This window comes from Centrocercus urophasianus, unplaced genomic scaffold (genome assembly GCF_019232065.1).
Source record: "Centrocercus urophasianus isolate 14NV4802_14NV808 unplaced genomic scaffold, USGS_Curo_1.0 seq_33, whole genome shotgun sequence".
Taxonomy (NCBI): Eukaryota; Metazoa; Chordata; class Aves; order Galliformes; family Phasianidae; genus Centrocercus; species Centrocercus urophasianus.
In genome coordinates this window covers 9,712,441-9,729,980 of record NW_024884900.1, presented here as the reverse complement: position 1 = coordinate 9,729,980, position 17,540 = coordinate 9,712,441, and the positions used below count along the sequence as shown (strand labels likewise).

The window sequence follows — 17,540 nt, the reverse complement described above, 5'->3', positions numbered from 1 at the left end:
TACGCCCGTCATTCCGCTTGGCTGCGGCGCGGGCGGCGGGCGGCGCGGCGGGAGCGCGGCTCGAGGGCCGGGGGGCGCCGCGCACGTCGTCGCGGCTGAGGGCGCCGAGATCGTACTTGCGGCGCAGCGCGGCGCTGCCCAGCACGCGGTAGGCCTCGCTGACGGCGGCAAAGCGCTCGGCGGCGGCCGCGCTGCCCGCGTTGCGGTCCGGGTGGAAGCGGAAGGACTGCCGGTAGTACGCCGCCTTGATCTGCGCCGGCGTGGCGGTGGGCGGGACGTCCAGCACCTCATACAGCGTGCGGCGCGGCGCCTTGCCGCTCCCCGAGCTCCCGCCGCAGCGCGGGGCCGTGCCCAGCCCCAGTCCCGGTCCCGGGAGCAGGAGGCGCCGCAGGCCCAGCGGCAACGGACCCATCGCTCAGCGCCCGCGCGCCGCCATCTTGCCCGAGGCGCGACGTCACTCTGGCGCGACGCAGAGACGCGCGGCGCCGTGCGGTGACATCATCAAGCAGCATGGCGAGCGGCGGGCGGCGGCCGGAGCACCGCGGGCCTCCCGAACTGGTGCGGGCGGGGCGGGCCGGGCCGTGCTGGCAAACCGGGCAGGGCCCGGGCTCACATCCCACTCCCCCCCCTTTCCATTCTGCTGTTGCAGTTCTACGATGAGACGGAGGCACGGAAGTACACTCAGAAGTACGGCGGGCGGTGGGACCGGGGGCTTGGGCGGGGAGTCCGCGTGTGCCGCAGTGCCTCCGCCCACCCGCCGCCTTTCGCCCCGCAGCTCCCGCGTGGCCGAGATCCAGGCGCAGATGGCGGCGCGGGCCGTGGAGCTGCTGGCGCTGCCCGAGGGACGGCCGTGCCTCCTCCTGGACGTGGGGTGAGCGGCGCGCGGTGCGCGGCGGGGGGGCGGGGCGGGGCCGTCCCGGGAGGGCACCGTGAGCCGCCGTTGTCCCCTTCCCGTCTGCAGCTGCGGCTCCGGACTGAGCGGGGAGCACATCTCCGAGGAGGGGCACTTCTGGATCGGGGTGGACATCAGCCGCGCCATGCTGGGTGAGCGTCCCTCCGCACCCCTTTGCAGGGAGTGCCGCGGGCGTGCGCTGAGCGCTGCGCTCCCTGCACAGATGTGGCTGTGGAGAGGGAGGTCGAAGGAGATCTGCTCCTCGCGGATATGGGCGATGGCATTCCCTTCAGGCCTGGCACGTTTGATGGCTGTATCAGGTGAGTCTGAGCACCTGAACGAGCCCTCTGCAGTGTGCACAGTGTGCTCGTCTTGTGTGAGAGAGCACTGCGACTCTCCTTGCTCTGCTGGCATGTACAGCGCTGTGGGCTGTCTGACTGTTTTTGTGGCAGTGAATCAGCAGGATATTTGGACTAAATAAATTACAGGTGATGTACTTTCAGGTGAGTTGAGATGTGCACCAAAGCATTTTGGATCGAGGGACTGGCCTCACAGCTGAGAAGAGGTTTGATGGTTGGTTTGGGGGCGAAGGCCTGGAGGAAATAAACACTTTTGTTAGAGAATGCTTCTTAAAGGTACTGGTACAGCGAGCAGGGGCTCTCTGTCACCAAACGTCGTGCTCTCTTTGGGGTCACTCTGGCAAAACCTGTGTGGCTACTTATGGACTTTGTTAGGGCCACAACCAAGCACCTGAACACTCTCCTAAAGGAGAGGTCTGGTATTTCTGTTGCTTGAGTAACTGCTGCACCAGGTTGCTCGTAGCATGACATAGTGAGTCTCTATAGTGGCTTTACCACAAAGTAAGGTAAGGCTATATGGAGAAAAATGAATAATTTTCTCTGAAGCCAAGCACACGCTCAGTACTAAAAGAATGCTCAAAGGGAGGTGGGAGGCGCTGCTGAGGAATTGATGGTTCAGTGTCCTGCGGGTCTTGATTTCTTTTGCAGTATCTCTGCAGTGCAGTGGCTTTGTAACGCTGACAAGAAGTCACACAGTCCTCCAAAACGCCTTTATCGGTTCTTTTCAACTCTTTATACTGCCTTGGTAAGTGTCATGCTCTCTCAGTCAGCCCTCTGCCTATTTTGATATCCCCACCTCTGCCTTGTAGCAAGACTTTGAGTAACTGAAATGTAGGATTAGCTGCAGCACCCATTCCTTGACTGCTTCCCTGTCTGCACAGTGCCTGTGTTTCTGCAGTTCCTGCTGCTAGCCCTGTGCCTTGTTGTGCTCTGGTGACTCCGGCTCTGCCATCTGAGCTGCTCTCCTGGGAAAGTTCTCCAGGAGGCTTCCTGAGGGTTGTGGACTGGGCAGTAAGAGGGGAAGCCTGCTCTAAGCCACGCTTGTGACTTACCTTGTTTCCCACAGGCCCGAGGATCCCGAGCCGTACTGCAGCTGTACCCTGAGAACTCAGAACAGGTACAGCAGTGAAGTGACATGCGTGTTTAAGGCTCAGGATGCATTATGTTTTCCTGCATTGGATCTTTGTGTCCTTCCTCCCACCTGTAAAGCTCTGCAAGAACTAGAGGGGGAAAAAAAAAGAAAAAAAAAAAAACAACCAACAGTTAGGAGAATGCCCTATGTCTTTTCCCCTGTTCACAGTTGGTCTTGGGCTGAGCCTTAAAATCCAAGGAATTGGCAGGATGTGATCTACAGCTGCTGTGCAGCGTGTTCCTTTGTGTGATGGGTTTGAAGACTGGGCTGTTGTAGTCATCAGTGCTGTAGTTCATTTCCTAAGGCTGGAAAATCCTTCCCTGTATCCCCCTCTGAGAAGCTGCTCTTCCAGTTAACCCAGGGTAGGCAGAGGAGCAGGGAGAACTAAGGAAATGCTGCAGACTTTTGTCTGGATCCTAACGCAGAGCTGAGGGCTTGGGACAGGGTTTAACAGGAGCAGGGTTGACTTGTCTTTGGCACACACAGTCAGCTGTGTCTGGCCACGCAGGGCGGTGAGTGCTAAATAAATGTCTTTCGTTCGTGCTCCTTTTTCAGCTGGAGCTCATCACTGCCCAAGCCATGAGAGCTGGCTTCACTGGTGGCATGGTCGTAGATTACCCCAACAGCACCAAAGCTAAGAAGTGAGTCCTGTGTCTTTGTGTATGGGCATGTGTGGGGTGAAGCATAGCTTCAGCAGCTGTTATTGTAAGCTGTGCTCCTTTCTCCCAGGATACAGTCCTGGGCAGAGATGACAGCTTGGATCTGACTGTATTATAAAAGCTGACAGTCTTGCTTCAGAACTGGGAATCGCGCGTTGACTCCTCGCTTCATGCTCCTCTTGTTCTTTCAGGTTCTTCCTCTGTCTCTTTGTTGGGACATCTGGCACGTTACCAAAGGTAAGGAACTCAGCCAAGCAGCAGAAATGGCTGCCGGCTGATGTGGAAGAGCTGTGGGCCGGGGGCAGCCCCATGTATGCAGATACAGCTTATGTGTTTCTTTGCCTCAATTTCTGGGAAATCAGCTTGCTTCTGCCACAGTCCTTCTCCTGGCGAAGCACTGCTCCCCATAATTGGATGGCAGTGACCATCGGCTCTGTCTTCTCCAGATGAAAGGTCTCTGTTTTTCAGGGCCTTGGTACTGAGTGTGCTGATGGAGAAGAGATACGTCAGGCAAAATTCACCAATGAGAGGTATTGTTTGCTTAGTGGAGTTGTTCCCAGGTGTCAGAGGGTGTGAGAACTCAGTTTTGCTGGCTGAGGACTGCGGTGCTGCCATGCATAAAACGGCTGGAGGGAGGGGATGGGGGCACTAGGGTGGCTCTCTGCAGCCCAGATGGGCACTGCTCTGTCGTGCTGAAGGGATGGGCAGGACAAGCTGCTTCGACTAGAGAGCTTTGCAGTGCTGTCAGGGAGCTGTCCTTGATGCTTACTATGAAACTGCAGCTGAGCAATTACTTGGAGGTGCACTTCTGTCCGGCACTCAGTGCTGGAGCATAGGCCGTTGATGGTGGGAGGGAGGTTGTTTTCAGGAGGTTGTTTTTTGGTGGGAAGGCTATGTCTGAAGTCTTACATTCCATTCTTTCCCCAGTGAATTTTTTTGCTGTGATTGCATAGCAGCTGCTTGGGTGGTTTTTCCTTCTGGCCAGGTCTCCTCCCGTGGTAGCGCTGCAAGGAGGAGTCCCTCTTGCAGCCAGTGGGAAGAGACAGAGAATAAAAACCAGAGGAAAGTCGTCGTGGCTGCCAGGAGCTGGTGGCTGTCATGTTTTCCTGCCTCTTACACTGCGGTGCTCTGCTCACTCAGTCCAGAGGGCATCTTGACATTAAGGCTGTAGCACAGCTGACAGCCTGTTGGGAAATTGGGGCCTTTGCTGCATTCAGAGTAGGGCAGACAAGGTGCGTGTATCAGATACAGCAGAGGGCAGTGCTGGCCTGCTGCAGCTGTGAAGGGTAGGTGTCTCTTTGCTCAGAGCCAGGGCTGGTGGCAGCCTCCCTCCTGCAGCAGTGCCTGGGCTTGGACGGTGTGGCCACACCTTGCTGTTTCTGAGTGGGAATCCTCCAGAGCACAGAGGTGTGCCCCCACTCCAGTTCCTCCCTAGCTTCTGTTTGCTCTCTTTGTAGGATACGATTCAGAAATGCCAAGGGCAAGTCTGTGAAGAAAAGCCGGGACTGGATTCTTGAGAAGAAAGAACGCAGACGACGACAGGGCAAGTAAGTTCAGCTGGGTTCCGCTTCAGCTGAGGCTGACTGCTGGCCTGGCTTGCTATCACCCGCTTAGACTTCTGCCATGATCTACCTTCCCTTCCTGTCCCAGAGTGGCCTGTGGATCACACTGAGCTGCTCTTTGCTTTTCTCCCCAGGGAAGTGAGGGCAGACACAAAATACACCGGTCGGAAGCGCCGCCCTCAGTTCTGATTTGCTGTGGACATTACTGACATGGAGGATTGTGTGCTGGCCTCGTTAGTGAGCCTCTTGTGGATGGTCCCAATGGGCTTCCTAGGCCTGGGACTTGCAGGAGCCACGGTGACCTGTCTCAACAACTGTATACTGGCTCAGGTGCAGCCAAACTGCTAACTTCAAAGCTTCCAGCTGTTTTCTTTGTGAAGAGAAAGCAGCACAGCGTTCTGGCCACTTGGAGCTTCAGGCAAGCCCAGAGCATTATATGCAGACTTTTCTCTAAACAGTCAACAGGTTGAAAGAGTTGCTGGTCTCCTGTGTCATGTCAGTGCAGGGGAGCACTGAGCTGGGAAACAGAGTAGCTGGTTCCTTGCCAGCTTCCCCTCTGTGTGCCAGGAAGTAGCCAGGCAGTATTAGAGGTGTGTGTTCCATGGGTGCACATCTTCTGGGCAGGTGGGCACAGCTGTTATTTGAGCTCTCCTGCGGTGACTCCTCTCGCATGTTCTTCACGTCAGCCCCCCTGTCTGTGTTACTGCTCTGAGGGTGTTGGAGTCTCCCCACCCCAGTCCTTGCTCCCTGTCACTTCCACCCTTCCCCTTTAACAGAAGTGCCAGCCAGAGCTCTACAGTTACAAATGTTTATTCTACATAAAAATTCCACAAAATGGGAAGCTGTTTTGCACCCAAAGCTTTTGGGAGAAGAAAGGCAGGCCAGCAGAGTGGGAAAGGGGGGAAAGGGTGAAGGAGATAAGAGGCAACAATACAGTGTCATCCAGCCCAGTGAGACAGAGCAAGCCAGGGTCAAGATCCACATAGAAAACAAGGACACTTAGCTCACAGTACAGCAACAGTACAACTCCACAGGGGGCTTGGAAAGCCTTCAAGTACATTACTTACTAAAAAAAAATAAAAAAAAAAAAAGAAAAAAAAACAAAACAATCCTCAGTTCAAGTGCAAGCTGTGTGTGCCCCACACTGCTCGTAAAATACTGCATCAACATGCTCCCGGCGCTGGGGGGCAGGTGGCACTTGGAACAGAGGTGGTGGAACCCAAAGGACAAGTGGGCTGAGGTTGGAGGTTAGAAAGAAAAAGTGAAATGTTTCCCCAAAGCACAACCACGCTGTTGGTGATTTGGTCTGTACATGCAATGACAGGCAGGTAAAAAGGAACTGAACGGGGCTTCCCGTAGTGCAGGGGTAATTATTGCACCAAAACACCCTCCCCTCACAGTGAGGGCAGTGTGAGACAGCCTGCGGGGCAGCGATGGCAGCGTGCTCCTCTGCCTCCCTCGTGCCAGAGCCTGCGGCCACTGCTGCCTGCGCAGACCCAGTGAAGCGCCAGTGGCAGAATCACGGCTCTGCTGCCGGCAGTGGCGGCGCTCACAAGGAACAAGCGTCAGCTGTTCAGCACTATTCTGGGCCTCGTGCCTTTACTGGGGCGGGCTGCAGCCCTGATGTCATGTGAGCTTGTGCCACAGGAACCACTTGTTGGAAGAAAAGTATCCCCTTGTGCTAGCAGTGGGCATTGCTACGGGGAGAGCCTGAGATGAACTTTCTTGCCTGCCTGCCTAGGAGCGGTGCTACCAGCAGTAGTGTTATTGCTTCCCATGGGGGCCTGGTGCTCTCCCTCACTCAACAGGGCACTGTGTGCAAACTGCAGGAGCAGGCACTTGCACAGTGGGGCACGTCAGCCCCAGCTCTGTGCCCCATAGCCAGACATGCCCACAAAGCAAGGGCTGTGTCCATGCCCAACCGCCACGCTGGAGGGGAGCTTCACACCCAGCCTGTCCCTGCTGGCAGCAATCCCAGTGCCCCAGACCCTCGTGCCCACACAGCCTGCAGCACTGGAGCTCACACCAGTCACCACAGGAATGTGAAAGAAGGGGGCTCCAGTCTTGGATGTCTGACAGCCACAGCTGGACACACTCCCCATCAGCAGCCAAATGCAAGCAGGGGCCGCATGGTGACGGTGGCAGGGAGCACTGCATTCTAGTCTGCACTCTCCTTCTGAAAGCATGCTGTGCAAGGCTGGTGCCAGCACTGGATGGAGCTGGGTGGGAGCAGGGCTCAGCTCCAGCAAGGCCTGCCCTTACCCTGCCTTGTAGCTCAAGCCTCTCAGCCCTTGGGGAATGTGGAGGCTGGATGCACTCGTCTGGCCCTGGTTGGAGTGGGGAAACAGCATTCTGCCTGCAGCTGTGTGTGCTGCCACAGTGACCCTTTTCTGCTATCAGTGCCTGGGCTCACATCCAACTTCCACCCCAGTGCATGACTGCAAGCTTGGCACCACGCACCTGCCCTGCTCAGGCTCCTCCACAGTGCTTTGGCACTTTGTGAGCAAGCCACAGCACTGCAGTCCCCTGAGGAACACAAGGGCAGAGCCCTGCAACCATCTTGAGGCAGGAGCACAGGGATGACAGCCCGGTGGCAATGCAGGCCTCTCTGCTGCAGCAGTCTCAGGTCACCTGCAGCAGGCAGCACATGGCTGCAACCCACAGTGTGTGGATGTCTCACTGGGTGGCCTGGGGAAGGGCAGGTAGCGTGGCACTGTCCCAGGAGAAGGTGGCAGGCAGATGCTAGGATGTGGCGGAGTTGGAAGGAGCAGTCAGGCATTGCCCTACTCAGGAGTTGGTGGCACAGAGGAAGAGGAAGAGGAGGAGGAAGGCTGCTGCTCCTAGTTTGTGGGGGTGGATGCAACAAGGGCTGCTCCCAGGGACTGTGGCAGGAGCAAGCCCTCCTGCCTCCAACCCCCAGCCCGAGGGCGCTGTGTGGAGGGGCAGTGCTGGGCACATCCTGGCTCCCAGGGGGCACCACCGGGGCTGTGGGTGTCCGAGCTATTCCCAAACACTGACAACCAGAGCCAGGCCTGGGGGTGGTAAAACCCAGGGTCACTGTGCGCCGGAGCTGAGTAAAGAACAAGGAAGATGTGGAGCAGGGCAGGCAGCCAGTGAAACTCGCTGCCCTTAAAGTCCCTGTGACCTTTTGCTCTGCCAGCCTGGTGCTGGGCCACAGCACTGAGCCCGTGCAGCTGTCCCCATCCCCAGGCTTCAGCAATGGACCCCATGCTGCTCCATTGGGCAGGGCTGGAACAGAGCCACTCACCACGCAGCACCCACTGGCAGCAGCAGCACACCCAGCAGCAGCACCGGGCACCTGCAGCAGGGCAGCAGGGATGGAGGGCCTGGGAAGCACCCCGTAGGAGAAGCAGCCTAATGAAAGTGGTTTGCAAGCACAGATGCGGCTGACAGACATGAGAGCTTTGGCCGGAGGTGATGGGAAAAGCTGGGGGGAGGCTGCCTGGACTCTGTGTTCCTGAGGAGCCTGTAACACCCCACGCTGGTCTCATCTCTGGGTGTCACCGACAGGCTCCTGGCCCAGCACAGTGCCCAACAGTACCTCTGTTCCCCCACTCCCGGCAGCCTCCCAGGCCAAGCAGTGATGAGAGCTTGGGTTGCCCCGAAGGTCCCCCTCACACCCATCACCGTCCCCTGCACCCCATCTGCGCCCCGGGGCCGGCGCTCCCTCCACACAGATGCACCGCACACACAGCATCACAAACAACCATGCATTAGAAACTGAAATGCTGCTGGGGGCTCCGGGGCTGCATGGTTCGCTCCGGCCCCACAACACGCACGGCTCCGTCCGTCACACGCAAGCAGTCCTGTCGGGGGAGTCTAGCCGAAAATGCCGCCAAAGGTGGAGGCGATGACGATACCCAGGATCACGCAGCAGATGATGATCATGATCTTCTTCTGCTCGGGTGTCCCAGCACCGAAAGGGAGAGAGGGGAGAGGGGGCCGTGAGTGCTGGGGGCTGGGGCCTGCCCGGCTCCCCGGGCTCTGACCCTCCTTCAGCTTGGGGAACAGGACAGTGCTTGGGGTCAGAGCTCTACTGCCTTTCTCCACCGCCTCCTCGTCCTTTAGGCTCGCAGCCAGCCCGGCTCTTGGGTCCACTCTGTCCCTTTTCCTGTCCTCATGTGGCAGCCCTGCCCCACAACCTCCCTCCCGGTGCTGCCTGCCCACGTCTGGGTGCTCAGCCCCAGCCCTGCCAGCCACCCCGTGCTGCCACTCACCCGTCTGGCTTTGCTCTGGTACTTCACTGCTTTTTTGGTGTCGGACACAGCTCGCTCCACGTAGTCCACAGAGTGTTCCACGTTGTACTCGATGCGGTCGATCATCTCACCCTGCAGAGCAGGGACAGAGCCCACCCGCCGTGAGTTCCTTCCTTCCCCGCTGCTCCCTGGCACCATGCAGACATCGCCCTGCCCATCCCTGGTCCTGTGGAGGAGATAGAGACCATCACCCACCTGCTGCAGGCTCACAGGCAGCAGGCACCACAGGCAGCCCTGGGGTGGGGGCTCAGACTGAAGAGTGCACTGACATTGGGCTGCACACCGGAGAAGCAGGAGGGATAGAGGACAAGAGCCAAGAGCACAGCTGCAGCACCACGTGGGATGCTCACAAAGCCACGAGCATGCAGGGATGACTGCTCTGATCTGCACAAGCGCCCTGCAGAAGAGCAGAGTCTCCTGGAGCGAGGCTGGTGAGTTTGGAGCACTGGGTCCTGCAGGAGCTGCTGCTCTGCTCGACTCTGCCCTGGGATCTGGGGACATGCTGCCCAACTGACCCACACCCTTCAGCCCCTGCATGTGTCAATGACGCACTTTCCAGGGACAAGGAGGGGCTTGAACCCCAACATCCTCCCCATGGCACAGAGCTGGGGGTCATGACCAGCAGATTTACAACGCTCTTTTCTCGTCTGAACTGCTTCCTGCACCCACCAGTGCCATATCTGGGGCAGAGCAGCAGCTGCCAACATGCGGTGCTGCTCTGCTCCCTGCCTCCTCTGTGCCAGCAGCTCAGAGCCCCCCACCCTATGGGGCAATGCAAGGCGTTGGTGGTTACAGCAAGGCCAAGTGCTCTGCACGGCAGCCCACTGCACAGCTCTGTGCCTCTGCTTCTCCCAGAGAAGGCAGGTGAGGGCTGGTAGTGCCCCTTCCCACACAGGCTCTGCACAGCATCGTTGGGTCCTGCAGTCCCTGCAGACTTGCAGGACTGTGGGGTGGCAGGACGGATACTGGCAGCACACAAGGTCAGGAACGGTCACGGTGCCCTGTGTCACCCAAAGGGCACTCCTCGTCTGTGCGTACCATGGGGGACTCACCGTCCATGGGCTTCATGGGGAACCAGGATGTAGTGGGGACAGGCAGGGTTTCCAGCAGAGGTGACAAGGCGCAGCGATCCCAAAGTAATAGCAAAGTGGGGACACAGGACCTGGCAGCTCTGAACAAGGTGAGGGCGGCCCTGCACAGACTGACACTCTGCTCACACTGGGGCCAGTTAGGGGGGACAGAAGATAGAAAGACTCCTCTCGGAGGCAGATGGCACTTGCCCTGTGACCTGCCCTGGGGAACCTGGCCTGGCCTAGCTCAGCAGATCCAGCCCAATGCCCTGCAGAAATCAGGGGAGAGCTGTAGAGATGCAGAGGGCCGGGTGTGCCATGGGCAGGATGCACAGACACCTCCACCCTCCCCCCGCGTCCTTGGGCCTGCCCCAGTGCCACACAAGAGCAGCAGACATGCAGAGTGCAGCCATGCAGAGCTGAGCATGCAGCACTGGCAAAGGCCAGGCGAGGCTTTACCTGCACCGATGTCTCCTCGGGCCGCGACAGCATGGCGGGCAAGAAGGGGGGTGAGCAGAGACACGGAAGTGTGGGCCTGGGGCTCACCAGGCTCTGCAGTGGGGCCCAGTCCCACACAGGTCCCCTAGTGCCAGTGCCCAGCTCCAGGGACAAGGACTGGTCTGCAGCCAGGTGCCGGACACCCGCTGCCCTCCTGCGCCACCCCGCACCTCCCGCCCCACGCACAGGATCCCACTCTCCCCACAGCACCCACCCAGCAGGGAGCTGCACGGGGAAGGCTGCCCACCCCTGTGCCCTCTGTGCCCCAGCCCTGCTCCCCTCCAGCCCCAGGGTGAGCTGGCCCTGAGCCGCGGCCGTCCCTACCTGGCTCTCCACTAGCATGGCCATGTCCATGAACATGTCATGCAGCTCTCGGATGCTGTTCTCCAGTTTGATGATCTCACTGTGTCGCGTCTCGATCTCGTTCAGAGCCTGCTTGGTGATGTTGGAATCCATAATGATCTGTGGGGAGATGGCCAGCACGCAGCTCAGTGCAGCCCCTCACTGCTGGGATGGGGCACCAGGAAGGGTGAGGGGAGGGTTGGGAAGGAGAGCAACTCCTGGGGCAGACAGGAAGGTGCGGCCAGGCCCCAGCAGCACTTTGCATGTGCCCACGTCCCCATTGCAGGGCAGTGCTTGGGGCAGGGCCACCAGAAAACTCCTCCAGGGAGAGTGGCTGGCGTGGCTGCAGGCTGGCAGCAGGGCTGACCTGCGGTACTTACCCCAGAGGAGAAGATGGCCGGGTTGCCGCTCTCCAGCATGTCCTCCAGCTCCTCGCTGGTGGTGGTCCTGCCAGCTGCAAGCAACACACAGGAATCAATGGGACTTCCTGCCCTGGCTGCAGCCCCTGCAGCGCTACACAGGGCTCTGTTGGCTCCAGCCATCCCCAAGGAGCAGAATTGAGTTCCCTGAGCACAGAGGGCAGTGATGGGATGGAGAGCAGCAACCCAAGAGGAGGACGGACTGCAGGGCTGCCCTGGCCTGGCAAGCCCACAAGGACAGCCAGCTCCACCTGCACACCAGCGCTGCACCTCTGGCTGGAGCTCTCCGGGAGCCCAAACCCTATCACTGAGGGGAGAACAGGAACGCATCCCAGCCTGCCTGAAACCAACAGAAAGACTGCAAGGAAGGGCTGAGGTCTGGCACGGCACACCCCACCACACACTATCCACGGGGTCTCTTAGAAGAATCATAGAATCATAGAATCATAGAATCACCAAGGTTGGAAAAGACCTAAAAGATCACCCAGTCCAACCGTTCACCTATTCCCAGTAGCTCCCACTAAACCATGTCCCTCAACACAACATCCAGCCTTTCCTTGAACACCCCCAGGCTCGGTGACTCCACCACCTCCCTGGGCATCCATTCCAGTGCCTGACCACCCTTTCTGAACAGTAATACTTCCTCATGTCCAGCCTGAATCTCCCCTGCCGTAGCTTGAAGCCATTCCCTCTGGTCCTATCACTGATGACACAAGAGAAGAGGCCGACCCCCAGCTCACTACAACCTCCCTTCAGGAAGTTATAGAGAGCAATGAGGTCTCCCCTGAGCCTCCTCTTCTCCAGGCTGAACATTCCCAGCTCCTTCAGCCTCTCCTCATATGGCCTGTGTTCCAGACCCCTCACCATCTTCGTTGCCCTCCTCTGAACACGTTCCAGGGCCTCAATATCTTTCTTGCAGTGAGGGGCCCAAAACTGGACACAGTACTCGAGGTGCGGCCTCACGAGTGCTGAATATAGGGGAACAATCACCTCTCTGCTCCTGCTTGCAACGCTGTTTCTGATGCAAGCCAGGATGCCATTGGCCTTCTTGGCCACCTGGGCACACTGTCGGCTCATGTTCAGCCGAGCATCAACCAATACCCTCAAATCCATTTCCTCTATGCAGTCCTCCAGCCACACCGCCCCAAGCCTGCAGCATCGCCTGGGGTTGTTGTGGCCAAAGTGCAGGACCCGGCATTTGGCCTTGTTAAAACTCATCCCATTGGCTTCAGCCCAGCTCTCCAGCCTGTCCAGATCCCTCTGTATGGCCTCGCTACCCCCAGGCAGATCCACACTTCCAGCCCATTTGGTGTCATCTGCGAATGTACTGAGGGTGCACTCGATGCCCTCATCGAGGTCATCAATCAAGATATTGAAGAGGACAGGCCCCAGCACCGACCCCTGGGGAACACCACTCACGACAGGTCGCCAGCTGGATTTCACTCCATTCACCACCACTCTCTGAGCCCGGCCCTCCAACCAGCTCCTCACCCAGCCGAGAGCGTACCCATCCAAGCCTCGGGCTGCCAGCTTCCGCAGGAGAATGCTGTGGGAGACAGTGTCAAAGGCTTTGCTGAAGTCTAGGTAGACCACATCAACAGCCTTTCCCTCATCCACCAGATGGGTCACTGATCATAGAAGGAGATCAGGTTGGTCAAACAGGCCCTGCCCTTCACAAACCCATGCTGGCTAGGCCTGATCCCCCGGTCACCCTGCACATGCCGCATGATCTCCCTCAAGACAATCTGCTCCATAACCTTCCCTGGCACCGAGGTCAGGCTAACAGGCCTGTAGTTCCCCGGATCCTCCTTACGACCTTTCTTGAAAATGGGAGTCACATTGGCAAGCCTCCAGTCATCTGGGACCTCACCAGTCAACAAGGAGCGCTGACAGATGATGGAAAGCGGCTCAGCTGTCACCTCCGCCAGTTCCCTCAGCACTCTCGGGTGGATCTCATCTGGCCCCATCGACTTGTGGCAATCCAGTTGGAGCAGTAGGTCTCTGACTGTTTCCTCCAGAATCACAGGGGGGTTAGTGTGCTCCCCAGCCGAGATTACCAGGTCAGAGAGAGGAGTGTCCTGAGGATAACTGGTCTGACTTTTAAAGACAGACGTAAAGAAGGCATTCAGAACCTCCGCCTTTTCCTTATCCTCAGTGGTCACATTCCCAGCCTCATCCAGCAAAGAGTGGATATTCTCCTTTGTCCTCCTCTTACTGTTAATGTATTTATAAAAGAGTTTCTTATTCCTTTTCACCCCAGTGGCCAGGTTAAATTCAAACTGGGCTTTTGCCTTTCTGATTTCACCTCTACACATCCTAACGACTTCCTTGTATTCATTCTGAGTGGCCTGTCCCTCTTTCCACAGGCGGTAGATTCTCTTTTTCTCCCAGAGCCTCAGGAATAGCTCCCTATTCATCCACGCCGGTCTTCTTCCCCGCCGGCTCATTTTGCAGCTCAGGGCACTGCCTGCTCCTGCGCCCTTAAGACTTCCTTCTTGAAGAGCAACCAGCTCTCTTGGACCCCTTTACTCGCTTAGACTGAATGCCAGGGGACTCCCCCTATTAGTCCCCTGAACAATTCAAAGTCCGCCCTCCTGAAGTCCAAGGTAGCAATTTTACTATTCCCCCTCCAGGCTCCACCATGAATCACGAAGGTATCAAAAGGGACAGCAACGTTCTCTGGTATGAGTCCAGGGCATCTCTGAACCTCTGAACAGGGCCGTACCCAGCTGCAAACCCCTCCCCTGCAGCACAACCAAGGAGACGGTGGCAATGTGGGACACAGCACTGCAGTGAGGGACGGGAGCGGGCTGCTGACCCAGGGGACTTCATGTGCGCTGCTCTGCCAGTGCAGGTGCACACGCCCAGTGAGTGCGGGCTCTGGAGTAAAGGCTGTTCATTAGCAGTTCATGCTCTCAGCTTTGATTCTCCATGGAACAAATGGGTTTATGCCTACAGCCGGGCCAGGAACGTGTGGCCTCCTCCCCAGCGGCAACCCCCAAAGCAGGGGCTTCCTGTGGGCTTTCTTAGCCATGTGCTAAATGCGGATGGATGAGAAGGGCAGCAGGAAGATAAATGCTGCCCTGTGAACATCCTCTGTGATGTGGAGCTTTGGAGGTAGCATGAGGCAGCCATTCCTGGGATGAGCAAAAACCTGGACCTTCCTGAGAGTACACTCTGAGCAGAGAGAGCAGAGATGTAGGGCATCACAGCCCAGAAGGAACACAGGACAGATGGTCCATCCAAGAGGTGAAAGTGCAAGGAAGCACTGAGGATGAAGAGCAGCAGTGTGAGGCTTTACAGGGACTCAACAGCCCAACAACTTCCAGCAACACAACCAGGGAAACACACACCACCTTTAATTGCAAGTAAGACTACCTCAGACAAAACCTTCCACAACTCCAAATAGAACAGTCCAAAAAGGCTTTGGCAACTGGGAAATTGTTGGCAGTCAGAGATTTCTGAAGGCTCAAACAAATGAGGGTAAGTTATCCTTCCAAAAAGACCTCTGTGGAGATGAGAGCTCGTTCTGCAAGCAGTTCTTTAACTTTGGTGGAAGACCACCCTGAGCCCGCTGGTGCTGAGTGTGGCCCACCCTGCTTCCCACACTGAAGGACCTCATTTCTCCGTCAAAACATCCGACTCTTGTCAGAGCTCCTCTCATGTTTGAGTCAACCATTCCTTCTAACAGCCCACAGAGATAAACCAGCTCCTGAGAGAAGCCCTGCCCTGCAGAAAGGCAGGCTGCCTGCTCTGAAGGGCAGCTGCCAGCTCCTGCTCTCAGCTGAAGCTGACCCAGATCCAGAGAAGGAGAGCAATGGCTGGAACAGCACAATGTCACTGGCCCCTACGTCAATCCTGTTCCACACTGAGCAGCCGCCAGCAGTGACAAGGAGTGTGCCGGGCACAGTGCATCCCAACAGCCCTTTGCTCTGTTGCATGCAAGCCCTGGAGACAGCGCTGAGGACAAGCAGCAGGACCAGCTCCCGGAGATACTGTGTGTGCAGGCAGATAGGATGATGGGCTCCCTGGCTTTCACTGTCTCCTCACTGCCCCATTCCACTTCTGCAGAGCAGAAGGCTGGTAAAGGCCCCAAAGCATTCAGGGCACCGTGTGGATTAGCGAGTGGAGGTCTGGTCAAGCTGCTACAAAGAGCTTGCTTTAATGCCCAGGCAAAACATGGGGCCCGAAGGCTGCACCTTATCTGCAGCACGGGAATGGCTTTGGAGCAGCACAAAGTTCATCACACCACAGCTGTGCTGCTGTGGGAGGCCAGCTGCGCCCATCCAGCTGCAGCACCTCAGAACTATGAGAGGCAGTTGTGTGTAGTCAGCACAGCTGCTGAGAACCACCACAGGAGCAGCAAGGAAGGCAGCACTCCCGACGCACTCCCGAAGGCAGCCTCAGAACACTGCCACTGCATACAAGGCACCAGAGGCTTTCTGCTGCCACAGGCTGCAGGAACCAAGGGGTTGTGCACAGACCCTGCACACCAGCTTCCCCCAGAAGAGGGCAGGACCCTCAGCATCACTAACAGGACACCACTGCACCCAACACTGTGAGCCCTGAGCAGTCTCTTCCTTATGCCCCGTTGGCATGATGTGACAGCTGTGTAGCATGGGCAAAGTGCTGCATAATGTAAGCAGAGTGGCAGAGTCCTTTCAAAACCTAAAAAAACAGAGAAAAGTTCCTTTTAGCTTTGTTTCACAGCTTCTCCGCAGATGATTAGGATTTGGGTAAGTCCTTCCAAATCTTCTCTCTCAGAAGGGAGAACTAAGGATACTTCATCTGCCCGCTGTAGGACACCATTGTGGCTGGTATCACCTGCAGCATGCCGTGAGCTCACAGATGTCAGCACGTGCAGGAGCTCACACACACTCTCCATCCTGCTTCCCACTGAATGCCAAGCACTCGCTGAGCCTTGTGTCCCTCTTCCACTCAGACAGCATAAACACTTGTTATCACTATACATCACACAGAGGAACGATGCACACAGCCAAACCTCCTGGCTTTCCGCAGGAGCTGCCCATACCCACAAGCATCCACTTTCACAGGCAGGATGACTTTTCCACCCCCCCAGGTGACCCTGTGGGAACCCCTTCGGCCCTACCTTGTTGTTCAAGGTGGGTTTAAAGGGAAGAGGCACTGACGTTTTAGAAAAAAAAAAGAAAAAAAAAATTGCCATTTAGCAAAGTCTGTGGAAAGACTGGTTACAAGAGTGGATAGTGATAGGACAAGGGGAACGGTTTTAAACTGAGACAGGGGAGGCTTAGGTTGGATATTAGGAGGAAGTTTTTCACTCTGACAGTGGTGACACACAGGAACAGGCTGCCCAAGGAGGCTGTGGATGCCCCATCCCTGCAGGCATTCAAAACCAGGCTGGACGTGGCTCTGGTCTGGTGGTTGGCGACCTGCACACAGCAGGGGGTTGGGACCAGATGGTCATTGTGGTCCTTTTCAACCCAGCCTGTTCTGTGATTCTGTGATCTGCTCATCCTGACTCAGTGCTTATTTCCCTAGTTATGGTGGTGGCTCTTCTTTGGTGGGAGATGACCCATTTCTCTAAAGCTAACCAGGTGCCACTAATTCCCCAGAGCAAGCAACGGTCTCTGGGTTACATGGGTGGTCCCAGGGAGATCTCAGTGCCACAGCTACTGCAGCCTCACAGGTGTCACTTGGGGCCCGCCTGCAGGGAGAGGACACCACTACTGCTCAGAGCCATCACATCAATAGGGTCAAGCATCGGGTCCTACATTTTGGTCACAACCCCAGGCAAACCTACAGGCCTGGGGAGGAGTGTCTGGAAAGCTGCCTGATGGAAAGGGACATTGGTGTAATGATGGATAGTGGGCTGAATATGAGCCAGCACTGTGCCCAGGTGGCCAAGAAGGCCAATGGCATCCTGGCTTGTATCAGCAATGGTGTGGTGAGCAGGACCAGGGAAGTCATCTTGCCGCTGTAGTAAGCACTGTTGAGGCCTCACCTCAAGTTCTGTGTTCAGCTTTGGGCACCTCAGTACAGAAAAGACATGGAGGTGCTGCAGCAGGCCCAAAGAAGGACAGCAAGGCTTATGAAGGGCTTGGAGAATATGGCCTACGAGGAGCAACTGAGGGAACTGGGGCTGTTTGGTCTGAGGAAAAGGAGGCTGAGGGGAGACCTGACTGCTCTCTTCCAGTATCTGAAAGGTGCTTACAGCAGAGTGGGGTTGGTCTCTTCTCACTGATGACAGGATGAGGGGAAATGGCCTCAAGTTGCACCAGGGTAAATTTAGGTTGGATGTCAGGAAACACTTCTTTACAGAAAGGGCTGTTAGCACTGGAATGGGCTCCT

General features: G+C 57.0%; 3 protein-coding genes across 6 annotated transcripts in view; 1 reads left to right on the top strand and 2 right to left on the bottom strand.

Annotated features, from left to right (window-relative positions):
• Positions 1-17: 17 nt before the first annotated feature.
• On the bottom strand, positions 18-412 carry DNAJC30 (DnaJ heat shock protein family (Hsp40) member C30; the record flags this gene model as incomplete). Its single annotated transcript, XM_042830422.1, has 1 exon — positions 18-412. A coding segment is annotated over exon 1 (395 nt), but the record flags the coding sequence as incomplete, so codon positions are not given.
• A 78-nt stretch (positions 413-490) lies between these two features.
• BUD23 (BUD23 rRNA methyltransferase and ribosome maturation factor) lies at positions 491-5,445 on the top strand. Its single transcript, XM_042829981.1, has 12 exons — positions 491-558; positions 650-687; positions 776-871; positions 962-1,044; positions 1,116-1,212; positions 1,900-1,996; positions 2,318-2,368; positions 2,939-3,024; positions 3,234-3,279; positions 3,511-3,572; positions 4,500-4,589; positions 4,739-5,445. The coding sequence occupies exons 1-12, from the start codon at positions 511-513 to the stop codon at positions 4,791-4,793; spliced, it is 849 nt and encodes a 282-aa protein (XP_042685915.1). The 5' UTR covers positions 491-510; the 3' UTR covers positions 4,794-5,445.
• The window catches only part of STX1A (syntaxin 1A), a 50,434-nt gene continuing 38,292 nt past the window's right edge, over positions 5,399-17,540 (bottom strand). The window contains exons 7-10 of one of the 4 annotated variants that reach the window (XR_006170763.1): positions 11,172-11,245; positions 10,774-10,911; positions 8,843-9,047; positions 5,399-8,522 (exon numbers count right to left, since the gene is read on the bottom strand). Coding sequence is in view for 3 of the 4 variants with exons in the window: in XM_042829978.1 (XP_042685912.1) it covers positions 6,889-8,022 (1,134 nt within the window). In the remaining variant the exon portion in view is untranslated. Of the gene's footprint in view, positions 8,523-8,842; positions 9,048-10,773; positions 10,912-11,171; positions 11,246-13,791; positions 15,879-17,540 lie in introns of those variants that run through there. The other 3 variants (XM_042829980.1, XM_042829978.1, XM_042829979.1) reach the window with 3 other exon arrangements.